Source organism: Phyllobates terribilis, unplaced genomic scaffold, assembly GCF_046119375.1.
Source record: "Phyllobates terribilis strain yellow unplaced genomic scaffold, ASM4611937v1 Scaffold_7__3_contigs__length_470593459, whole genome shotgun sequence".
In the NCBI taxonomy this organism is placed as follows: Eukaryota; Metazoa; Chordata; class Amphibia; order Anura; family Dendrobatidae; genus Phyllobates; species Phyllobates terribilis.
Genome location: NW_027362767.1, coordinates 58,881,474 through 58,906,377, shown reverse-complemented (window position 1 = coordinate 58,906,377; position 24,904 = coordinate 58,881,474). Strand labels below are relative to the sequence as shown.

Sequence of the window (24,904 nt, the reverse complement as noted above, 5' to 3'; positions counted from 1 at the left end):
GTTCTTTTTAAAGGAACTTTCCAGGTAAAACTTTATGCCTAGTGTAGATTTTTAGAGGGCAAAAATCTCCTAAAATAAAGTAAGAATCCAAACCCCACAGACATGGAGTGTTTTTGAAAAGTCATCTACCCCCCAGCACACCAGGCCCTGCCAATACTTTGACCAGAGTGTTCCACTAATTGTATAGGGTACATAGATCCCACACATTGTGAGGTCACGGGGAATAAAGAAATAAATATTTCCCTGCTTTATGCACAAGGTCTATGGACAATGCTCAGAAGTTCCAGTAACGTACGGAGAACAAACGTTTCACACTTAATGAATTGTGACGGTTTTGTTTTGCAACGATCAACAAGTAGGAAATGTTGTGTTTTCCCAAGTGCTCTCTTTTCCGGAGTAGCAGAGTTTTAGAGGAAAAGCCCCGAGTGTTCCAGACTTTGATGTTCACAATACCAGGCTCGGTCATGCTCTCTAGCATTAGTGTCGCAGGGAAAGCAATGTGCCGCTTCACCATTTTGCAGACATGTGAAAAGGGGTCTACTCTTTCCGTAGAAACAGCGCCCCCTCTTGTCTATGGGCTGTTACCGGTATAGCAGCTCACCCTTATTCACGTAAACACTGAAATGCTAGTCACTGCCAACAGACAAAGATATACCTCAACTTAGTAAATAAGTGGAGGACTATGGACTACGACCCCCCACCACCACCACCACCCCAGGCCTGTATACTGCAAATATATCCCTGCTCAATGACCATACTGTAATCCAATGGGCGCAGACAAGGGCGTATAAGCCACAGAAGCAAGCAGGTGGCGGTAATGGGGCTCTTGATCTCTCTGTTTTTGGCAAGCATTCTCCTTAATAGCAAAAAAGGGGGGTGCAAAATTGATCCAAGGGTCATTAAATGGCTTGTCCATAGTCCAATGGTGGTCCTAAAATTAAAAATGTCACCTACTGTTTGTTCTTCTGATCCGTCAAAGCCGAAAGAGACAGTCTCCTAGCTCTGCCGTCTCAGACAGAAAGTGATCGCTGCAGCAGTGGCAACTGACTGGCTGCAGCAATACCATCACATTCCTTACCGGAGGGAAATGGAGACCAGCAGGGACATGGGCAGCGCTGTGGTGAAAGTCAGAGGTCGAGTAGGTGAGTGTGTCTTTTTTTTTATTTTAAGACTACCATGGGCCCATTTGTAAGATTAAATATAGTAGTGGAGAAACCCTTTAAAGGGTTGTTGGAAGGGAAAACCGAAAAACAAAAACCCCTAAAAGAGTACCTTTATTAATTAACCTATAAAACAGGTATGTACAGCACCTGAATGCAGACGGACACTTATAAATTGGGTCACATACAGTGTCAGACTGAAGAACATTGGGCCCACCAGAGGATTTGATTTTGGGGGCCCACCTTTATCCCCTGTTCAAGAGCCCCATAGCAGATGCAAGGTTTGCACTATGAACTCTCCTGAAGGAGAAGCCAGGACCCACCGGAGAATTCTCCAGTTCTCTGGTGGGCCAGTCCAACCCTGGTCACATAATGAAAGAGGGAATTGGGGACTGATGCGCCCTAAAGCATTCCCTTCCTATCCGCGGAGGTTGGCACCCTATAAGTATGATGTTGCGCCCCCCTGCTCAACAAAGACTATCCCTCTTTCTATGGAATATCACTAGATGTGGTGATAAACTAATGACAGTGCAATTTCATTCCTCAAAAGAGAGTATGTCCTAGGTGGTGGACAGCACAAAATAAAATATAATAGACAATATCAAAGACAAGTTCAAATGGAGCCAGTATGGGCTGAAATAAAAAGGGATTTGACTTTATGAACGTCTAGATAATTGTCCCTACGTAGTTCCAGAGGACTATGCCAATTATTTAGACGTTCATAAAGTTAACGTTTTTTTAACTATACACTGTGTGCAGACTTATTAGGCAAATGCGTATTTTGATCACTTTCATACTTTTTATACCTGTTGTCCTACTCCAAGCTGCATAGGCTTGAGAGCCAACTACCAATTAAGTAAATCTGGTGATGTGCATCTCTGTAATGAGGAGGGGTGTTGACTAATGACATCAACACCCTATATAAGGTGTGCTTAATTATTAGGCAATTTCCTTTCCTTTGGCAAAATGGGTCAGAAGAGAGGTTTGACGGGCTCTGAAAAGTCCAAAATTGTGAGATGTCTTGCAGAGGGATGCAGCAGTCTTGAAATTTCCACACTTTTGAAGCGTGATCACCGAACAATCAAGCGTTTCATGGCAAATAGCCAACAGGGTCGCAAGAAGCGTGTTGGCCAAAAAAGGCGCAAAATAACTGCCCTTGAATTGAGGAAAATCAAGCGTGAAGCTGCCAAGATGCCATTCGCCACCAGTTTTGCCATATTTCAGAGTTGCAACGTTACTGGAGAATCAAAAAGCATAAGGTGTGCGATACTCAGGGACATGGGCAAGTTAAGGAAGGCTGAAAAACGACCACCTTTGAACAAGAAACATAAGATAAAACGTCAAGAATGGGACAAGAAATATCTTAAGACTGATTTTTCAAAGGTTTTATGGACTGATGAAATGAGCGTGACTCTTGATGGGCCAGATGGATGGGCCAGAGGCTGGATCAGTAAAGGGCAGAGAGCTCCACTCCGACTCAGACGCCAGCAAGGTGGAGGTGGGGTACTGGTATGGGCTGGTATCATCAAAGATGAACTTGTGGGACCTTTTCGGGTTGAGGATGGAGTGAAGCTCAACTTCCAGACCTACTGCCAGTTTCTGGAAGACAACTTCTTCAAGCAGTGGTACAGGAAGAAGTCGGTATTGTTCAAGAAAAACTTGATTTTCATGCAGGATAATGCTCCATCACATGCATCCAACTACTCCACAGCGTGGCTGGCCAGTAAAGGTCTAAAAGAAGAAAAAATAATGACATGGCCCCCTTGTTCACCTGATCTGAACACCATAGAGAACCTGTGGTCCATCATAAAATGTGAGATCTACAGGGAGGGAAAACAGTACACCTCTGGGAGCAGTGTCTGGGAGGCTGTGGTGGCTGCTGCACGCAATGTTGATCGAAAACAGATCAAGCAACTGACAGAATCTATGGATGGAAGGCTGTTGAGTGTCATCATAAAGAAAGGTGGCTATATTGATCACTAATTTTTGGGGTTTTTGTTTTTGCATGTCAGAAATGTTTATTTCTAAATTTTGTGCACTGATATTGGTTTACCTGGTGAAAATAAACAAGTGAGATGGGATTATATTTGATTTTTATTAAGTTGCCTAATAATTCTGCACAGTAATAGTTACCTGCACAAACAGATATCCTCCTAAGATAGCCAAATCTAAAAAAAAAACCACTCCAACTTCCAAAAATATTAAGCTTGGATATTTATGAGTCTTTTGGGTTGATTGAGAACATAGTTGTTAATCAATAAGAAAAATAATCCTCTAAAATACAACTTGCCTAATAATTCTGCACATAGTGTAAATCAATGAATGTAAATAAATTAATAGAATAAATTAAATCTTATCTTAAAGTTAAACCTCAATCTCATTGATTAAGGAGCCTATGTATGTCCGGGCAATAAGAGCAAGGAGTCTCCTGCAAGAGTCCTAATCATAAGTCACTTATAACTCGCACATAAGTCATGTCCGGGTTTTAGGAGCTAAATGGACAACGAGATCTACTCCTAGGAACCAACAGATTGTATGTGACAGGCCAGACACAGGGGCTTAGCTCCGGCTTTAGAGCGGTGGATATTCTGAGACGTGTGTAGGAGAAATCCAGTGGTTGAGATAAAAGGAGATTGGAAGGCGGCCAACGCAAACACACTGCAACAACGCAGCCCTAAGCTAGTCGTCAGCACTTGCTGAGACGTCCTAAAGGGGGAAAGGGTCATGGGTTGCAAAAGTCTTTTTAAAGGATATTCCAAGTCCATACAGAAAAAAATAATGCGACAATTATAGAAATTGACATACTATAAATCAAAGCCCCTCAGTTTTCAATGAGTCATGTTCCATCAAATTCTAAATAATGGAGGTACTCGTAATGCATTTCTTATGAGCGAATACATCCAAAACATTCTTACCAAAATTTGAATTCTTAAAGTCAGGACTCTTAAAGAGGACATGTCACTTGTCATAAATATCGATTTTTTTTTTTACCTGGTATAAATGCCGCTGTTCTCCTGAATCCGACGATGTTTTTCTTTGGTTTCTATGCTCTTCTGTTCCTGAGATATGGCCTCTTCTTCTCTGTATTTAAATCTCGTCTATTTATCCAAGAGGCCATGGTCCTAGAGAAGAAACCTAGATAGAAACACTGAGGACCATGCCCAGTTGGCTAAAATAAACTAGATTCACATAGAGTAAAAAAAAAGGGTCATATCTCCGGAACTGAAAGGTGCAGGAACAAAAGACAAAACAGCACCGGATTAAGGAAAACAGCAGCATTTACACCAGGTAAAAAATATATAATATTTATGAAAAAAGTCAGGTCATCAGCCTCCGGACCACTAAGGAACTCACATTTGTCAGGATTACCATAAGTACCACCCTTTTGTGGGTTGGCGCTCAGGATTATTCAGGCAAAATCTGGCCTGTACGGTATAAAATGGTGCCATATAGAGGCCCAGGACAGCAGCGCATGGCGTGTCTTCAGCTCCATACTATGAAACCATAACAATCCATCTGCTAATTTACAGGCACCGAGCACACGGTTCTTTCAACATTTTCACTGCATAATTCTGTTATTTCCTTTGTGGAAATATTATTGATTGAAGTTGCAAGCCATGAGCAACCATGATATTTTCAGGTCCAATTTTTGCATTTTTGGAAATATAAGGTTTTTTTTTTTATAACATTTTGTCTGTCTAGCTTAGTTGTCGGAGGCTTCCAAGATGATTTTTTTTTTTCGCTTTTCTATGTAAGTAATATACAAGTTAGTTAGACAATCAAGAGTCAAACAATAGGCACACTCCTTAAACTTGCCAAACTCCAGACAGACTGCAAGCGAATCAATTGTGAGAAATAGGACAGGATGTGTCGGAAAGCTAGATGACTGATACAGCCAGTTGCATACGGACATCAATTCCTATCAGTTATAGTAGACTGAGTTCAGTGCTGCCGTAGCCATAAGCCAAGCTGGCTCTCATAAAGAGCTCTGCACAATGCTTAGCTGTGGGAAAGTAAGACTGACACGGGCAGGAAGGAACTTTCTGAAAAGCAAGACCTACAATAGTAAACACAATACGGCATGGGAACGTCAGGCCGAGCCACGGACAATGGACCAGACTACTCCAGCGAGAAAACTTGGCCACTCGACAATATGAAATTCAGTCTATACGGCCGAGCAAGAAATATGAATCTACTATTCTGAGCATTTTTGGATCAGGTTAAGTTGGGGCTATGGAGGAACTTGGTCATTCACACCAGCCAAACTCCTCGTCAACAATGATTAAGTAGAGCAACAAAAACGTCCGGCGCAAATTATTCTGTGCTAATGTCATTCTGCAATAGATCAATTTACCAATGTGCTGCCAGTAAGAGAAAAAAAAATAGTTTTTACTGGAATGATGACTTCGACGTATGGAGTCATTTACTATGTTTTCACCGGGTCACTTAAGATTGCAAGGGCAGGCTCGACTTATACTTACTCATCGGCTAAATGGCTCCCCGTCTGCTGTAATCTCCGAGATGATTCCCATGAACTAGACATTACTGGCCAAAAAGAACATTACAGCGCCATAGAAAGCTTTGTAATGTAAGCAGTAATGACAGGAGGTATTTTTGGGACACCTCAAGCCTCTACTCAGCTCTTTCTAATCAACGAAACGCCAAACATCTATCTGTCCTTGAGACATCAAAAGTAGAAGGCAAGGATGACTACTTAAAAGAGAGAAGAGGAGGGACTGTAAAGGCCCTGTCACACATAACGAGATCGCTAGCGAGATCGTTATTGCGTCATGGTTTTGGGATCGCTGGGGAGATGTCAAACATGCAGAACTTTCCAACGATGTTTGCCGCCCCAGCGATCTAACCAACGATCTCGGTGGTCGTTGGGACGCTTTCACACAGCAGCTATTTCAACAATCCACACCTTAATAGGGACTGTACTATGTCAGAAAGGCGTGCATAAAATTGCTTTTCCGCGCCCCCCTCATCTCCAATTGGTGGACGCTACTGCGTTCTGATTGGGTGGCCTTGGTTTAACACTGCGTCTCTGGTCAGATGGGATCTCTACTGCGTCTCTATTAAAAAATGGAAACTCATTTGAGACCCCAAACAATACTTACCTCGCTAAAGATGCCTGATTTCCTCAAAATGGAGTCACAGCCGGAGAATGCTGGTGGGATCTGAAAAAACAAGGACGCAGTAGTGACCACCAATCAGGGACAAGGAGCGCAGAAAAGTCCAATTTATGTACGCCTACATGTTTCAGTTCTGAATCGTTAACAAGGTCGTTGTTAAGGTGTCAAATACAGCGATGCGCACTGCCCAGCAGGAGCGCAACGACCCAGGAATGGTCCAGGAAGCTTTGTAACGATCAGCGATATCACAGCAGGTGCCTGATCGTTGCTACCTGTCAGACATAACGAGATCGCTAGCGAGATCGCTATTGCGTCAGCAAAACCGTGACTCATTAGCGATCTCGCTAGCGATCTCGTTATGTGTGACGGGGCCTTAAGACTTTATTCACACCCAAAAAAATTTTTTGGGGGGGTGGATCAGATATGCTTCAAACTGTTCTGTAAAAACTATTTGGAAAACTCTTACTAATCATTTCTATAGGAAATCCATTTTGCTGATAATATGGGAAGATTTTTTAGCATTTTTCTTTTCTAAGGAGGCTTTGAAAATGCCAGACGGAAGAAAAAGGTGCATATCACTTCTTTGAAGTGGATTCTGATGGAATCACAAAAAATTCACAAGTCGCAAAAAAAAACCACTTTAGGAAATAAACTTCCAAAGTCTTCAGGCCCCTTTAAGAAAAAGGAAAACTCTGAAGTGTTTCTCGAAAGTTTCTTAAAAATTTGTTGGTTTTGAATGCCTTAAAAAACTCCACCAAACATCTCCTTACTTTATGTGCACATGACGTCTTTTGGACATACTGTAGTTATTGAAGTAGAAGACGCTTCAGGAAAATGCCAGCCGAATTTTCCCTGAAGTGTCTTTTCTGATGTCCCTGTGGACGTCCTTTGCGGCAACTTCGCTGCCATTTTTGTATTATTTTCATTCCATATATAACATAGTGACAGCTTCCGAGCGCAAGCTGTGAGAAGAATGGACCGATCCCTTTTTTATCCGGTTTCACGGCTTTCAAAGCCTGAAGCAGTTAAAAGAAGTTTCAAAATATGGAACTGAAAGTTGTGTGCAGTTTTAATTACAGCATTTTTGGAGAATAATTCCAAAATACAGTTTTTGATTACATTTTTTAAACCAAACCCAGGAATGGATTCAGGAAGAAAAAGTCCTTCATTTTATATTTCCCATTCTTTAACATTTTGGCTCTAAAACCATATCAAACACCAAGAAACAATATCTATATAACATGTCACGGTGTGTCAAACCATAATAGAAAAACAAAAATTGGGACAAGCTGCTGCTTGTGGGAAGTGTTGGTGTTCTCAACCTAGTTTCACATCTTTACTTCTCAAAATGAGGAATGCGACCAACCAAAATTAAGCCCCCTGGCAAAGATATGGGCTGCTACTATAGTACGTGTGGCCCGAGATGGGATCCCACAGTAGAAAATAAGGTTCTTGCCATAGTGATCAGTGTAGTCACACTTCTCTTCTTGGGTGTCATAGGGTTTTGTGCACCCAAGCCTCCTCAAGAGGAAGGTGCCATAATCCATAAGCAGTTTACGTATCTTTAGTAGATAATGTTGGGGTACCAGAGAAGAGGGGGTCCCTGTAAAGCTCACACTGTTAATGGAAGGGAGGCCAATCATACTTGTCAGCTATCCATGAGCCAAAAGGCCTTGGGTTCCTGTTAACTCCACCGAAAAGTGGGCATTCCTGGTGGACCCGGGTGTTGCAATAAAGCATGTTGTTGTAGTTAAGTCTTTAAAGTTCCTAGAAATGTTGGCAACTCTGGAAACTGGGCCAACCCAAGATGCACCAACTATCCCTATGTATCACTATCGGGTATTCTGCTGTTTTAATGCTCACTCAAAAAAAACCTTTTGAGGTTCTGTCAAAACTGGTGCCAAGTAAAAGTAGAGCATTTATCCATACCGACCAAATCTCATATTTGATTGCTCAGAAGTTCTAATTGTTATTTGCAGCTGCTCCACTTTTGCACTAATTTTGATAAATTTCCCCTGTAATACATTATTTCTAAATTGATTTTTTTACGCCAAGTTAGATTGGATGTCAATTGAAAACTAGGTTTATATGGAACAACTGCACATGTCATAAGGAGGACTGACCCTATTAGTCTGTGGTTACACTTATATGAGCAAAACATGTTCCCAAAATAGTGCACTTGATCAGTAGGATGAAGCGATATTAAAAAACATACAACGCCTTCCAAGCGAATGATGAATCTGTCTATGAAACACACATAAACCAAAAGGCTGATAAATGATTATGTTCCCTGAAATACGTCTATGACCTAACAGGACGACTACTCCTCGGAGTGCACTTTAAATGAATCACCCCCTTCTGCAATCAGTCACATAGGAGCAGAAACATGTGGTTAAACATTTGTTAAGAATGATTAAAATCGGTATTTTAAGAAGACAGCATGTCATAGAAAAACAGAAATGAAAGTGCATTCCACAAGATGCATATTTATACCAGACCTTCAATATGGAGATTGAAAATGTAAAGTTAGGTTGCCATAGATTACCATTATGCAGAGGAAATTTCTTCTCACTGATACTTTCAAAGGTTGAATCAAATATTTGACCCTTCAGTTCTGATTTTATCCATTCACTCATTTCCAATCTTTGGATGTTCTGTAGGACAGTTCTTGTCATGTTTCCCTGTTTTCCAAGGCTTCTTTTCATTGCTTGATGTTCCTTCTCAAGTCTTTCTTGATAATATCCAGGCAATGGACCTTTGATCTTCCGTTTTTTACCACTGACTATTCCCAGTAGCATCTTCTTTTCTTATGAAGTTGCCCTCATCACATATGTAAAATAGTTCGCTTTCTGTCTGGTGATCTCACCTTCCAAAGACAATTCTGGATTTATATGATCAAGAACATCTTTGTTGGTGATATATATTAGCTGCTAGAGGTATTTAAAGAAGTCTTCTCCAGCACCACAGCTCAAAGGCTTCAATTTTTCTTCTGTCTTCTTTCATGAAGGTCCACGTCTCACAGCTGTATGTCGCAAATGGGAACACAACTGAAGAGATCAGTCTTTGTTTGACAGTGACTGAGATATCCTTGCAGTTCCGTATTTGAGAACTTCCTTGTTGGTGGTAGTCATGATTTTGGTCTTCTTGACGTTCAGGAAAAGTCCCATCTTCTCGCTCCCTTCTTTTAACTTCAGCATCAGCTTCTTCAGCTCCTTCTCACTCTTTGCAAGCAAGGTTGAATCATCTGCATATCTCAGATAGTTCTTCTACCTACTTTCAACCCAACACTCGAATAATTTAAACCCAGCTTCCCCAAGATTACATCTGAATATAGGTTGGAAAAAAAAAGAGAGGATGCATCCTGATCTTGTGCCCTTTTTAATCTTGAACCATTATGTATCTCCATACCAGGGCCACTTCAGCTCTATCCTCAATTAAATGTCAATTTTGAAGCATTCTTTACTTACACTTCTGAGTTGTGTTCTTCCTCTGTTCTTCCTACTTGAAATGAATGACTATATTTGACAACCAGTAATAGTGTGTGTATACATAAAGTCTCACAAATTCTTCTACCAAGAGGTCCTAAAGTCCCATTTGAATGAAGCGGTAATGGATATACAGTATATATGTCCATTGATCCAACTGACTGGGAATTGACCAGTCTATCATCTATCTATCTACCTAATATATTTATACATCTGTCCTGTATACTGTGTATCTATTCATCTATCTCATATTTATTTTTTGTCTACCATCTATCCACCTACCTATCCAAAATGTATGCATCCCATACCTATCTAGCTCATATCTATGTTACATTTCTACCTAACTTTTTGTCTATCAAATTAATCTATTTATGTATCTTCTGGTTACACATGTACATTACCACTCCATTTACACAGCGGCATGAGACCCATCTCCTTATTATCATCGATGCCCAAGACCCACGCCAATCATACATTTATCACCTAACCTTTGCCTATTTTTTGTAGGATAACCCCTTTATGAAACCCATGTTAAGGTACCCTTATGCATGATTTATTATTAGGGTGTCAGCTCAAGACTCCTGTTGTAAGCGCAAGGAGTAGCAAAGCAGAAAATCCTTCTCTTTTGAAGGACTCCGCACATCCATACATTGCACAGACTTGCAGGTTACGTCAAGAAGCACTCCTACTCCTCGTATCAAAGTTTTTACCCTCTTAATATATTGCAATCATCATATTATATAGCACTGTGTACTAACAATTGCTCTTTTTGCCTTTCTACCCAGATAATTCTTCTCTTTTCCATTAGGTCTATGACGTCACATGATTAAAAACTGACAATTTTCCCTGCATGAGTCATAAGTCACTGCGAAAATTAATGGCAGTGGGGGAGCAGGGAGCAGCTTGGTCAGGGGTTGAAGAGGGGAATAGTTTCTGCAGAGACAAGACACTTTCTTTTTCTATATGGAGCAGAGAAAAGAGGAAAAATAACTGGGTAGAAAGGCAAAATGAGCAATTGTAAGTGCACTGTGCTATATAATATGATGAATGCAATATATTAAGAGGATAAAAAATTTTATGGGAGTGTTTCTTTCAGTGTGAACTGTGTAATTATTCCTTAATCCTGCGGAGGCACTGCAGAGAAGGTAAATAGTTACTGCTTGGCTCCACTTCCAGATTGCATCTGATTGCCGAGGAAACCAGCAGCAGTAATCATGTTAAATATTAGTAGACAAGTTAAAGAATAAGTAATAAATGATATAGATGTCAGAAGAGGAGTCTAAAATCCCATAGCTGCAAAAGAACATTCTAAGTAAAATTACAGAGTAATTAAAAAATATAAATCACTTCATCTAAAATAAATAGAAAGCGTCTCATCAGTCCCATTACTGCACCACAGCATCAAAATGAATAAAATATGGAGTGTTCATAATTTTACAATTAATTGCTAAGAGACTAATATTTTCATTCCTAGCCGTTGGCATATTGCAAATAAACGTAATTGTGGAAATCATGAACATTTGAACTTGATAGTTGTTTTATTAAACTAAGTAACTTGCTCAAAGGGGTTTTCCAGACTTGGGTCATCATTATCAGATGGCTGGAGATTCATCATCTGGTACCCCCACCGATCAGCTGGTCAGATGTAAAGAGTGAACGGAGCCAAAAGCCACAGCTCCATTCATTGTGCAGTGGCTGATCCCGGGTACTGCAGCTTAGCTCCTATTCACTTCCTTTGTAGCTGAGCTGCAGTACCTGGCAGTGGCCACATCACAGTGAATGGCACTGTTCGGCTCCAGTGACTGTTTACATTCGCCTACTGCCAACGCTGAAAACAGCTCTTCCGGGGGGTTTCGGGTGTTAGAGAACGTGTGTTCTGCCGTTCATCATTTTTGGGCGTATACGCCTATTGGAGGTGGACACTCAGAAGCAGTCTACTACATCTGGGTGTCCGTCTCAAATTGTACACACTCGAAAATGATGCAAAGCAGAGCGCACGTTCTCTCTCCATGCACCATTATAGTCTATGGCCCCATCGGCATACAGTATATGTCCGAATCCCGTTTTGTGGGGGCTTCGGACGTAAGGCTCGATGGGGCCACCGAACGGGATGCCGAAACGCAATGTGGAAGCACCCTAAGTAAAAGCAAGTCAGCTCAATGCTAGGAAGCTGTAAACAAGACTTGGGATATATCAGGAATGTCAATATTACGCAGCTAAAAACTATGGAGGAGGTGGAATAGTTGTCGATTTCCCATTTTTCCAGGCAGTCTTCTAATCTGACATTTTGCTGGTTCTAAATAATCCAGAATAACTGTTAGGCTAGGGTCACAAGACCGTTTTCTCTCCATCCGTGAAAATCGGTCCAGTTATGCTAATCAGACTCTGATCAGAGTGGGATCCGATTTTCTTCTTCATTATGTCAATCCATGGAAATCGGACCGCACTCGTATGTTATTCCAGTGAAGTCCAATTATTTTTCACAGACCCATAGACATGAAAGGGCGAGTGCCATCCAATTTCCAGAGGCAAATCCTGCATGCTGCCATCTTTTTCCTCTGACCTCTTGGTTTGAACAAAATATCAGACACATGGGCAGTCCCATAGACTAACATGGGTACGAGTGCGATCCATCAAAACCACCGATAGCACTTATCCAACATATACAATTGTTTGCACAAACCCTAATAAGATGTATGTTAGTGGCGATGCGGTGCCTACACATAAAAGTGGCATCATAGCTCATAAATATTATGCAACCAACTGATTAAAGTGTCTCATTGCCCAAATACTATTTTTTTTTTACACGCACGTGAATATTTTTCTTATTTTAGTCTATCACATGGTCAACCGTTTTGGAGGCTATGGAGAACTTTCTTTCATCCCCCAAAAGTATAAATGTCCCTGTTCTCTTTTCTGATTTCTCCATGTATGTCGCTCTCAGAGTCATACACTTGTGTCTTTTATGCCTGCTTAACGTAAAGGGGTTTTTCCCACCAACAAAAGTTCATTTTAATCAATAGATCTTGGAATAATAATAATAACTTACACAATTGGATGTGTTTAAATAAAATGTTCCTGTGCTGAGATAATCTTATAAATGTGCCCCTGCTGTGTACTGTGTAATGGCTGTGTCTGACTGTACAGGAACATGGTCTGATCATACCACAGCTCCTGGGCAGGGGAGTAGAAAAAAGTATACAGATATTACAGCTGGGGATCACAAATTATTCTCTCTTTGAAGTAAAACATTGTTTAAAAACAGACAAGGAAATGTTTTACCTCACAAAAAGAATCAGCTGTGATCCCGTGCTGTAATGTCCGTATACTCTTTTGCTTCCTCCCCTGCTCAGGAGATGTGGTATGATCAGACCATGTTCCTGTATGGTCAGACACAGCCATTACACAGTACACAGCAGGGGCACATTTATAAGATTATCTCAGCACAGGAACATTTTATTTAATCACATCCAATTGTGGAACTTATTATTATTCCCAAATCTATTGATTAAAACGTACTTTTGTTCATGGGAAAACCCCTTTAAAGGTTTTATCTAACTACCTGCCTGTTCTACCCGGCGCTGGCACAGAACGGTCACTGACCGCTCCTACCAGCAATTTAGCTGGTAACAGAGCAGCTCTTCTTCTTCTGGGCTGCTCTGTTAATGGGGCGTGACCTTCGATATCATACTGATTGACACTCAGCTCCCTGCAGTTAGGCAGCGGGGAGTAAACTGTCAATCATCATGATATTAGCCATCATGTCCCGTCAACAGAGCAGAGTGGAAGAGAAGCTGCTGCCCTGTCGATGTAACATCAGCAAAAGCCACTGAATCACCGGCAGGAGTGGACTGTAACTGGTCTGTGCCGGCAGAGATCGGCGCCGGGCACAAAAGGCAGGTAGTTAATAACTACCTGCCCGTTCTTAGACCCTGAGTATAAAAAAATAAAGCCCTGGATAACCTCTTTATCATGCACTGAGGCCTCATATACATAATTTTCTATAATTATTTTTTAAACTAAATTTCTATAGATCGATTAATCGGAACTTTTATATCACAAAAGAAAATTTGCAAAAAATTGGGACTTTCAAGAACGTTTATGAGATACTTGATGCTGAGCAGATCTGAACAGAGTTAACCTTTCTCCCGGTGGTCAATGCTCTTTACAACCTTTAGACACAAAGTAAGGTTTGTACCTGAAATCCTACCCTTATACAAGCTGGCGCACAATGACAGGTCACCGCATTAATAGCGCCCTTTACAGAGATGGAAATGTATTAGGAGGGAGATTCTCTTGCCAATCATCGGCTTCCCCGCCCCCCCCCTCTATTATCCAAGATGTTCCCCTTTGAAGGACAGATAATTGGGACCACACAGAGTGACCTCCTAGGACAGGTGCACCCGACCTGCTACAACCAGGGCTCTCAACAGAAAGCAGGTGTATTTTCCCAAAAGCATATACCACCCAGCAGGAGACAGGTCAATGTCAATAAGCAGCAGATAAAGCCGTGAGAAGAATCTACGCATTGTAAGTCCCGATCGACTTGCCAAGAACAGCCAACAACTTAATATTATCCACCAGCCGTCAGCTGTGACCAAATCAAGCGTTCAATGACTCTTTGAAAAAAAAAATCAAAAGTCTTGTTTTGCTTCTTATTTCCAGACGCCGGACTTTAAACCCACATCCCAATGCGACCAAAAAAAAAACAACTAAATTTAGTTCCAGTAAAGGAATTTTATAATCATCACGCAGGAAACATTTCAATTGAAATGAAGGTCAATAAGATCAGATTTCCCCTGCAGACCCCCGGCTTCTCCTGCAGGAAAAATGACATTGTTTAATGAAACAATGTTGTTATAATACATAAAGTAAAACAATATAATCACCGACAAATGGACGAATCCCTAGTAATAACAGAGATGTCCAGGACTAATTTATGGCAGGAAGCTGGAAGGTGTCATTAAGTAGATCCTACACCAATGTTTGGGTTTGGAGTTGAACAAGGGCTTTGGATAATACGGGAATGTGGGATTTTCATAAACCATTTTACTTCCCCTAAAATTAACTATTTATTGGCAGGGTACGTATTTACATTTCAGTTCCGAAATAATAGGAATAGGGTTTGATTAAAAAAAAAAAAATGAAATAAAATAAAACACATGGGTCATCCTCATCTAGACAAGTCCTTTTTCAAATCGAGTTTCAACCAAATTCTCTGGCTGTCAGCGATCAGAGGATCGCAGGTCTAAATAAACCTTTCCTCTGCAGTGACCTCTACAGGGGAACACGTAGCATTACATGGCTGCTATTTAAATATATGGTCATCCATCAGGTTCACCACAGTGGGAGCCACTCTTACAGAAGAACAGTTGGCAAACAGAAGGGGTTCACATGCCCTAATAGGATCCATAGGCTGGGGCTGAGTTCCTAAATTCTATTGAAACTTTTCATAGTTTTAGCCATTTCTGAGACACCTGGGTGACAACACGGATGGCTGCCATTGTGGTCAGTTATGCTATAATTGGAAATTTGTAAAAAAAAAAAAAAAAAAAAAAAGCTTAATTTTGCAAGACTGGACCCGTAGAACAACTTGAATGTGGAACATATAAACTTTCGCTCCCTTGGACCACCAAGGAACTTCAGTACCCTGAATGCTCCAGAGCACCAAAGACTTCACTATTAACGCCTTCATTAATTGGGTGTTAAACGGCTTTATATTTGGACATTGGCAATTTTTGGTGGCACTGAATGGCAGTATTGTTAGAATTATTTGCAGCGTTATATGGCACCATGTTATAGGAATATTTGGATACTGTATTTAGGCATTGTATTGGTCCACCTAATAGAGCCTTGTGTAACACCATTGCCAGCTTGCCTGCATGGCTTCCCCTCCCCCTCCATGCAGGGACGCTGGCATACTCACTGCTCCGGCCCCGCGGCACGGTCTCCTTATGCTGGCATGTCTCCTACATGTGCATGCCACACTTCCTGGCAGCTGGCCTACTGTTCACACGGGACCGCTTCCCCATTATTAAAGGGGCAGCGCTCGCACATATTTCCCCAGTGAATAGCTGGGACGCATTTAGCATGATGAGCTCACCGGCTGGATGGCTCTCAGCCTATTAGTATGTAGTCGCCCCTACTAGTGAGTTGTTAGGTCCTCTGGTCTGGTGTGGCCAGTGTCCTGTACCCGAATCCCTGGCCTGGTGTGGCCAGGTCCTGTTCCCGAACATTGTCCCCTGGTCCTGGAGCGGCCAGTCCTGTTCCCAAACTCCCCCAGTCCTGTTACAGCCAGTGCCCCAAACATGGTCCCCCGGCTCTGGTGCGGCCATTTCCCTGAACATTGTCCCCTAGTGCGGGTGCGGCCATTGCCCTGAACATTGTCTCCTGGTGCGGCCAGAGCCCTGAACATTGTCCCCTGGTTCTGGTGCGGCCAGGTACTGAACATTGCCCCCTGGTCCCGGTGCAGCCAGTGTCTGAACATTTCCCTATCCATGTATCCGGACTGCTACAAACTATCCCAGAAGTATCCGCCTCAATCTCCGTGTCTGTAACCGTTCTGCCGTAAACCTCAACTTATCCTATTAGTCTGAACGGAGTCCTAGCCTGTGTCAGCTAACCGGATCACTGGGGTCAGCTGCTGCAGTACCAGCATCTGCCTAGGAGTGGTACCTGAGGGCTACCTGCAGCCCAGCCTGTCTCCAACATCTGGAGCTGCAGTGAACACCAGGTAGCCATTCAGCTATGCCCCTACCTAGACAGACCCGACCCTGCGGCACAGTGGGTCCACTAATCCACTTGCGCCACGGGTGGCGTTATACCTTGCCATATGAAAACCCCAATAGACAAGTCCTCATACTTTTGAGGAAGGCGTATAAATAACATTTAATTAACCACTAGATAAGTGATAAATGCACGATGACTGGGGGTCCTACTGCCAGGTACAGCAGCGATCCCAAGATGGAAGAGCTTCTTTCCAATATATTGTGTTCCTGTTCCTTCCTTCTCACAACCTAAAAATCCAGGTATGACTAGACTTAAAGGTGACCCATTACTCACCATAAATATCTATTTTTTTTACCTGGTGTAAATGCCGCTGTTCTCATGAATCCGGCGCTGGTTTTCTTTTGTTTCTGGGCCTCTCCGTTCCTGAAATATGGCTCCTTCTTCCCTCTAAATGTGATCTTTTTAGTTTCGTGGGTGTGGTTCTCAACTATTGTAGAAGACCACGCCCATTTAGTTCAAAATACTAGATTTATATACAGGGAAGAGGGGGTCATATCTCAGGAACGGAGAGGACCAGGAACAAAAGAAAAACATCGCCGGATTCAGGAGAACAGCGGCATTTACACCAGGTAAAAAAATTACACATTTATGGTGAGTGATGAGTGACCTTTAAGTCTAGTCATACCTAGATTTTTAGGTTATGAGAAGGAAGGAACAGGAACACAATATGTTGGAGAGAAGAGAAATCTGAATCTTCATACAAAATCCTTCACTCGCCCCTTCCTGCTCTTCCATTAGCGCTCGGCATATATAACACATGTAGGGGGGATATAAACACTGTTATTAGTTACTCTAAACATTTCTTTATATGGCCCAGTAAAGGCGAGAGACTTCTGTAATATACAGTAGATGTATATGGCACAGTGAGATGAACGGGAAGAGGGATGTTTATATAAGGAGACCTCCTCCCATAATTCCACATTATGAGTTTGTTTCATGACATCCAGAAACCCTGCACTTTACTAAATCCTAGATATATATTAAGATTCCAGTGTAGTCGAGGCATTCCCATGCTTGTGTCTCCACCTGTTGAGTCGCAAGACAGAACACGTCTTCTACCACGGGACTAATGCTCGTTATAGGAATTTAAGTGATCCACTGCATTAGCTGATGACCACCTGTTCAAGCCAAAGTTTACGATCACTGTTGGACAATTCCAGGGAAGAACTCCATAATTAACATTTTTTTGAAGGGACGGACCCCTAGTTCATTAAATATTTGCTGTGGTATTGTGATGGTGGAGCCCCCAGGAGGACTAGATGGAATGTCAATTGGCTAACTAGCCTATTAACGTTTTGCAGTATGTAAACTTTTAATTGTGATCACATTCTTGTCTTGGGAATTATTCCAATGTGACCGACCTGTAATGCGCCTCCTCTATGCAAGGTTCCACGGTGGCTGTCTGAACGATACATATATCCGTGATGTCATCAGACACGGATTCTTAGTGACATACAGATGTAGCAAAGGTTACCGTGACCATCATGATAACTTGTGACAGAATGTTATCGCACTTAAGACGATTAAGAAAACTTATCACTGCACAAGCCACTGACCCTCATCAACTCATTAGGTGTTGAATTACTTTTTTTGCACTGTGATATCCCAATGCTGTGATGTCAGAGTCAAGGTAACCTTTGCTAGATCTGTACCATTGACTGTATGAATTTCTCTTGCTATTGTCCAGTTGTTTTCCTAAACTGAAACCCAACCTCTCTATTATACCTGTATGCATTATGACAGACAGCAAAGCAGGAGCAGAATTACAAATACCCACCCTCACTTCCCATTAAGAGACCGAGATCCACCCCCACTTCCCATTGAGAAACAAAGACCAGCCTCCTCTCCTCATTAAAAGACAGACTCACTCCCACTTCCCATTGAGACACAGAGACCAGCCCCCTCTTCCCATGGAGAGACAGAGACCAGCCCCCTCTTCCCATGGAGAGACAGAGACCAGCCCCCTCTTCCAGGGGAGAGACAGAGACCAGCCCCCTCTTCCCGCGGAGAGACAGGGACCAGCCCCCTCTTCCCGCGGAGAGACAGAGACCAGCCCCCTCTTCCCGCGGAGAGACAGAGACCAGCCCCCTCTTCCCGCGGAGAGACAGAGACCAGCCCCCTCTTCCCGCGGAGAGACAGAGACCAGCCCCCTCTTCCCGCGGAGAGACAGAGACCAGCCCCCTCTTCCCGTGGAGAGACAGAGACCAGTCCCCTCTTCCCGCGGAGAGACAGAGACCAGCCCCCTCTTCCCGCGGAGAGACAGAGACCAGCCCCCTCTTCCCGCGGAGAGACAGAGACCAGCCCCCTCTTCCCGCGGTGAGACAGATACCAGCCCCCTCTTCCCGCGGAGAGACAGAGACCAGCCCCCTCTTCCCGCGGAGAGACAGAGACCAGCCCCCTCTTCCCGCGGAGAGACAGAGACCAGCCCCCTCTTCCCGCGGAGAGACAGAGACCAGCCCCCTCTTCCCGCGGAGAGACAGAGACCAGCCCCCTCTTCCCGCGGAGAGACAGAGACCAGCCCCCTCTTCCCGCGGAGAGACAGAGACCAGCCCCCTCTTCCCACGGAGAGACAGAGACCAGCCCCCTCTTCCCGCGGAGAGACAGAGACCAGCCCCCTCTTCCCGCGGAGAGACAGAGACCAGCCCCCTCTTCCCGCGGAGAGACAAGAGACCAGCCCCCTCTTCCCGCGGAGAGACAGAGACCAGCCCCCTCTTCCCGCGGAGAGACAGAGACCAGGCCCCTCTTCCCGCGGAGAGACAGAGACCAGCCCCCTCTTCCCGCGGAGAGACAGAGACCAGCCCCCTCTTCCCGCGGAGAGACAGAGACCAGCCCCCTCTTCCCGCGGAGAGACAGAGACCAGCCCCCTCTTCCCGCGGTGAGACAGAGACCAGCCCCCTCTTCCCGCGCAGAGACAGAGACCAGCCCCCTCTTCCCGCGCAGAGACAGAGACCAGCCCCCTCTTCCCGCGCAGAGACAGAGACCAGCCCCCTCTTCCCGCGGAGAGACAGAGACCAGCCCCCTCTTCCCGCGGAGAGACAGAGACCACCCTCACTTCCCATTGAGACACAGTGATCAGCCAATAGAGAAAACAGAAAAATCCAGCTCACAGATAAAGTCCAAAAAAGTGCATTTTATTTTCCAAGGTACATGAAGCAAAGATTAAAATTGTGTGTTCACAAAAAAGAGAATGCAGGCATCTTTTGGCGCATTTCGAGCGGCAAGCGCTCTTTGTCAAGATCGTTGAGAGACAAAAACCTGCCCCACTTCCAATTGCGAAAAAAGATCCACCCTCACTTCCCATTTAGAGGCAAATACATGCCCCACTCCTATTGGGAGACAAAGCCCCGTCCGCACTCCTATTGGGAGACAAAGACACGCCCTCACTTCCGCTGAAAGACAATGCCCCGCCCTCACTTCCTGTTGAGAGAAAAAGCCCCGCCTTCATTTCCTGTTGAGACAAAGCCCCGCCCTCACTTCCTGTAAGTCTTCTCAGCCTCTCTGCTGCTAGTGATGGATTACACTTGACAACAGGCAGTGAATATTAATATGAACAGGAGAGAGATACCTACTATCCGGCACTGTAGAGTCATTTGTGGAAGGCTCAGAATGTGATTGTGGGTAAATAAAGTAATTTGCAGTTGTGTTCCTCATTGCATTGGCCACCAGATGAGCATACGCCTACAGAAATGACAGCGGCCCTTTAATAAACTTGACATCCTAAAGCCGTGTCATCCGCACTATTAAACGATCATATGGCGCTTTGACAATATCTTAGAAAAATAAATTCACCCATATGGCAAAAATTTAGCAGAAAATGTGTAACAGGTGGACTGACTCACTCCTCCTCGTGGCTCATGTTTACATCATTTGGCATTAGCCGACTAATGATGACAACTGTCCTCGGATGCACTGAAAACTAATGAGGTTATTTAAAGGGATCCTTTTTTTTTCTTTTCTTGCAAGGGCAGAAAAAGAATGGAAATGTTTGTATCTAATCTATTTGGGTTACTGTCCCTTTTAGATTCGGAAACATGCTGTAATGTTATTTTATTGTCACTGATCCCTCCCTCGTCAAAGGGTCGGGCTGGTTTCCTTCCTGAGCCAAGATCACACAGCACGGCATCGGGTCACCCTGTCATTAATTGTCACAGTGGTTTTTCTTTCTCACAAACATTCCAAAAAAAAAAAAACACAGCAGAAACCGGGAGGAATAATGCAGCTCGTAATTACTGCACATTTAATCCTGGGTGGGTGACGGCCGTCTATGTGAACGCCAGATGTTGGCTCAAATAGCGTAACAATTACATCTCTGCACTGGATATAGAGGAGAAGGAGCTGTGATTGCATTACAGGTTATTTGTATAGCACCATCCTATACCCAAGCGCTGCACCAAGTGGGAACTATTAATAAGAACCACAATATCATTTCCCTAAATCACACTCCATTGTCATAGAAATTAGAGATTTGCACGACCATCGATAGTCCGTGGCAGCTGGACTAGAGTCATGCAAACTTCCTCTTATCTGCTGGCGTCCCCCGCACCTCTTCTCATTATAGGGCTGGCACAAAGTCATTGGAGATGCTGACAGGTAGAAGGGGGCTCGTAGGGCTCTAGTCTGGCAGCGATGGGCTACTGGACCTGTCCTGCAATTTTTTTTGCTCAACTCTAGTAGAAAACTATTTAAAAGGGTGATCCAGATCTTCGTTTTTAGTCCCATAGTAAAAAAAAAAAAAAAACAGGCAGGTAGTTTGTAACAACCTGCCTGTTGTACCCAGTGTAGACTCCGACCACTTCTGCTCCAGCTGCTCCATGTCAACAGAGCAGCTCTTCCTCTTCCGGGCTGTTCTGTCGATGGGGAGTGACTGTCTAAGTCATGCTGATTGACAGATGGCTCCCCGCAGTTAGGAAGCAGGGAGCCGGCAGTCAATCAGCATGACGTCAGCAGTCACGCCCCGTCAACAGAGCAGAGCGGATGAGAAGTTGCTACTCTGTCGACAACCGCGGTCTGTGATCGCTCTGGGACGACGGAGATCGGGGCTGGGCACAACAGACAGGTAGTTAGCAACTACCTTCCTGTTAGTTCTTTGGCCCATAGTTTAAAAAAAAATAGTCCCGGATAACCCCTTTAAGATAGAAAATACAGGCAGAATATGTAAAGTGCATGTAGAGTCTGCGCTGGTTGGATCAGAACCAATGGCTCAGTCCCTTTGCATTATAAGATATAAAGAACTGTCAATCTGCACATTTTCAGAGCTTTTATATAATTTTGCACCATCATTATGGAAATTTTGCACCAAGAGAAACGTTAAAAATAACAAAGTGAGTTTCAGACCATCATAGACTCAATGTTATAATAAAATCTCTCTGCTAGGTGGCAGTAAGGAGCAGCATGCGAAATACCGACTAACCCAAACACTTCCAGACAGGAACAAAGCAAAAACTAACACCAGTATTACTTATAGTGACTACTGTGCTAAAGATCTGCACAGACACCATCCCAGAGCCTTCATCAGAGCCTTAGGATTAACCCTTTGTTCCAAAAGCAAATTAAGACATTGCAACAATTCTGTGCTCAGATAATCCTACAGTGAGCACCAATTACTAGCGAGGGTTACATGGTCTTATAATACGTTAATAAGCCCTATTTACTTGAATAGGTATAAGCTGCAATACCAGACGCAGCCTAGGGACAAGAGTGGCGCTATTCTGAGTGGAAAAAGCACCGGACATCCCTTTAAGTGTCAAGCTATATCACTGACCATAAACTAAAGGAGGCGTTATCAGAGGCGCTCTTACCATTATGGAGCCGGGGGCCGCCAATTTGAGGGCTTGCTTCTTCAGTTCAGCCAGTTTTGCTTGACAGTAAGGGCACCATTTTCCCACCCCGGGTCCCTCTGACAGCTCGGACACCGAGGCTGCCCCAGCTCCCTCAGGGGCAGGACGGCTGCCTTGAAGAGCTTCATCTGCTGACTGCAACCTTTTCCTGGGTGGTGGGACTTCTCTGCCAGGGAACCTGTCTGCAACCTAAGGAGGGAGACCAGAGAGAGCTTTAATAAATCCATACATCACATACATCAGTGTACAGTCATTATTATGGCATCTGCTATTCATACAACTGTCATCTACACAGAATTCGGGGATTTGTCCAGAGAGCTCACACTCATCAAGCGTCAGTCGTATTTATCACATTTGAGAACTACATCGGTAACTCTCAGTGCCACATGGGTATACATTGCTGGTAGATGTACATGTAATGGCGGTACTCCTGGGAGATGTACATGTAATGACAGTACTCCTGGGAGATGTACATGTAATGGCAGTACTCCTGGGAGATGTACATGTAATGACGGTACTCCTGGGAGATGTACATGTAATGGCAGTACTCCTGGGAGATGTACATGTAATGGCAGTACTCCTGGGAGATGTACATGTAATGGCGGTACTCCTGGGAGATGTACATGTAATGGCAGTACTCCTGGTAGATGTACATGTAATGGCGGTACTCCTGGTAAATGTACATGTAATGGCGGTACTCCTGGGAGATGTACATGTAATGGTGGTACTCCTGGGAGATGTACATGTAATGGCGGTACTCCTGGGAGATGTACATGTAATGGCGGTACTCCTGGTAGATGTACATGTAATGGCAGTACTCCTGGTAAATGTACATGTAATGGCGGTACTCCTGGGAGATGTACATGTAATGGCGGTACTCCTGGGAGATGTACATGTAATGGCGGTACTCCTGGTAGATGTACATGTAATGGCGGTACTCCTGGTAAATGTACATGTAATGGCGGTACTCCTGGGAGATGTACATGTAATGGCGGTACTCCTGGGAGATGTACATGTAATGGCGGTACTCCTGGGAGATGTACATGTAATGGCGGTACTCCTGGTAGATGTACATGTAATGGCAGTACTCCTGGGAGATGTACATGTAATGACAGTACTCCTGGGAGATGTACATGTAATGACGGTACTCCTGGGAGATGTACATGTAATGGCAGTACTCCTGGGAGATGTACATGTAATGGCGGTACTCCTGGGAGATGTACATGTAATGGCGGTACTCCTGGGAGATGTACATGTAATGGCGGTACTCCTGGTAGATGTACATGTAATGGCGGTACTCCTGGTAAATGTACATGTAATGGCGGTACTCCTGGGAGATGTACATGTAATGGTGGTACTCCTGGGAGATGTACATGTAATGGCGGTACTCCTGGGAGATGTACATGTAATGGCGGTACTCCTGGTAGATGTACATGTAATGGCAGTACTCCTGGTAAATGTACATGTAATGGCGGTACTCCTGGGAGATGTACATGTAATGGCGGTACTCCTGGGAGATGTACATGTAATGGCGGTACTCCTGGTAGATGTACATGTAATGGCGGTACTCCTGGTAAATGTACATGTAATGGCGGTACTCCTGGGAGATGTACATGTAATGGCGGTACTCCTGGGAGATGTACATGTAATGGCGGTACTCCTGGGAGATGTACATGTAATGGCGGTACTCCTGGGAGATGTACATGTAATGGCGGTACTCCTGGTAGATGTACATGTAATGGCAGTACTCCTGGTAAATGTACATGTAATGGCGGTACTCCTGGGAGATGAACATGTAATGGCGGTACTCCTGGGAGATGTACATGTAATGGCGGTACTCCTGGTAAATGTACATGTAATGGCGGTACTCCTGGGAGATGTACATGTAATGGCGGTACTCCTGGGAGATGTACATGTAATGGCGGTACTCCTGGGAGATGTACATGTAATGGCGGTACTCCTGGTAGATGTACATGTAATGGCGGTACTCCTGGTAGATGTACATGTAATGGCGGTACTCCTGGTAGATGTAAATGTAATGGCGGTACTCCTGGGAGATGAACATGTAATGGCGGTACTCCTGGGAGATGTGCATGTAATGGCGGTACTCCTGGGAGATGTACATGTAATGGCGGTACTCCTGGGAGATGTACATGTAATGGCGGTACTCCTGGGAGATGTACATGTAATGGCGGTACTCCTGGGAGATGTACATGTAATGGCGGTACTCCTGGTAGATGTACATGTAATGGCGGTACTCCTGGTAAATGTACATGTAATGGCGGTACTCCTGGGAGATGTGCATGTAATGGCGGTACTCCTGGGAGATGTGCATGTAATGGCGGTACTCCTGGTAGATGTACATGTAATGGCGGTACTCCTGGTAGATGTACATGTAATGGCGGTACTCCTGGTAGATGTACATGTAATGGCGGTACTCCTGGGAGATGTACATGTAATGGCGGTACTCCTGGTAGATGTACATGTAATGGCGGTAC

General features: G+C 43.9%; 1 protein-coding gene across 3 annotated transcripts in view; it reads right to left on the bottom strand.

Moving 5' to 3' along the window:
- Window positions 1–24,904, bottom strand: part of KIF26A (kinesin family member 26A) — a 157,299-nt gene that overhangs the window by 111,678 nt on the left and 20,717 nt on the right. For all 3 annotated transcript variants that reach the window (XM_073638633.1, XM_073638635.1, XM_073638634.1), the window contains exon 2: window positions 22,368–22,595. In XM_073638633.1, coding sequence (XP_073494734.1) covers window positions 22,368–22,595 — 228 coding nt within the window. The remainder of the gene's footprint in view (window positions 1–22,367; window positions 22,596–24,904) is intronic.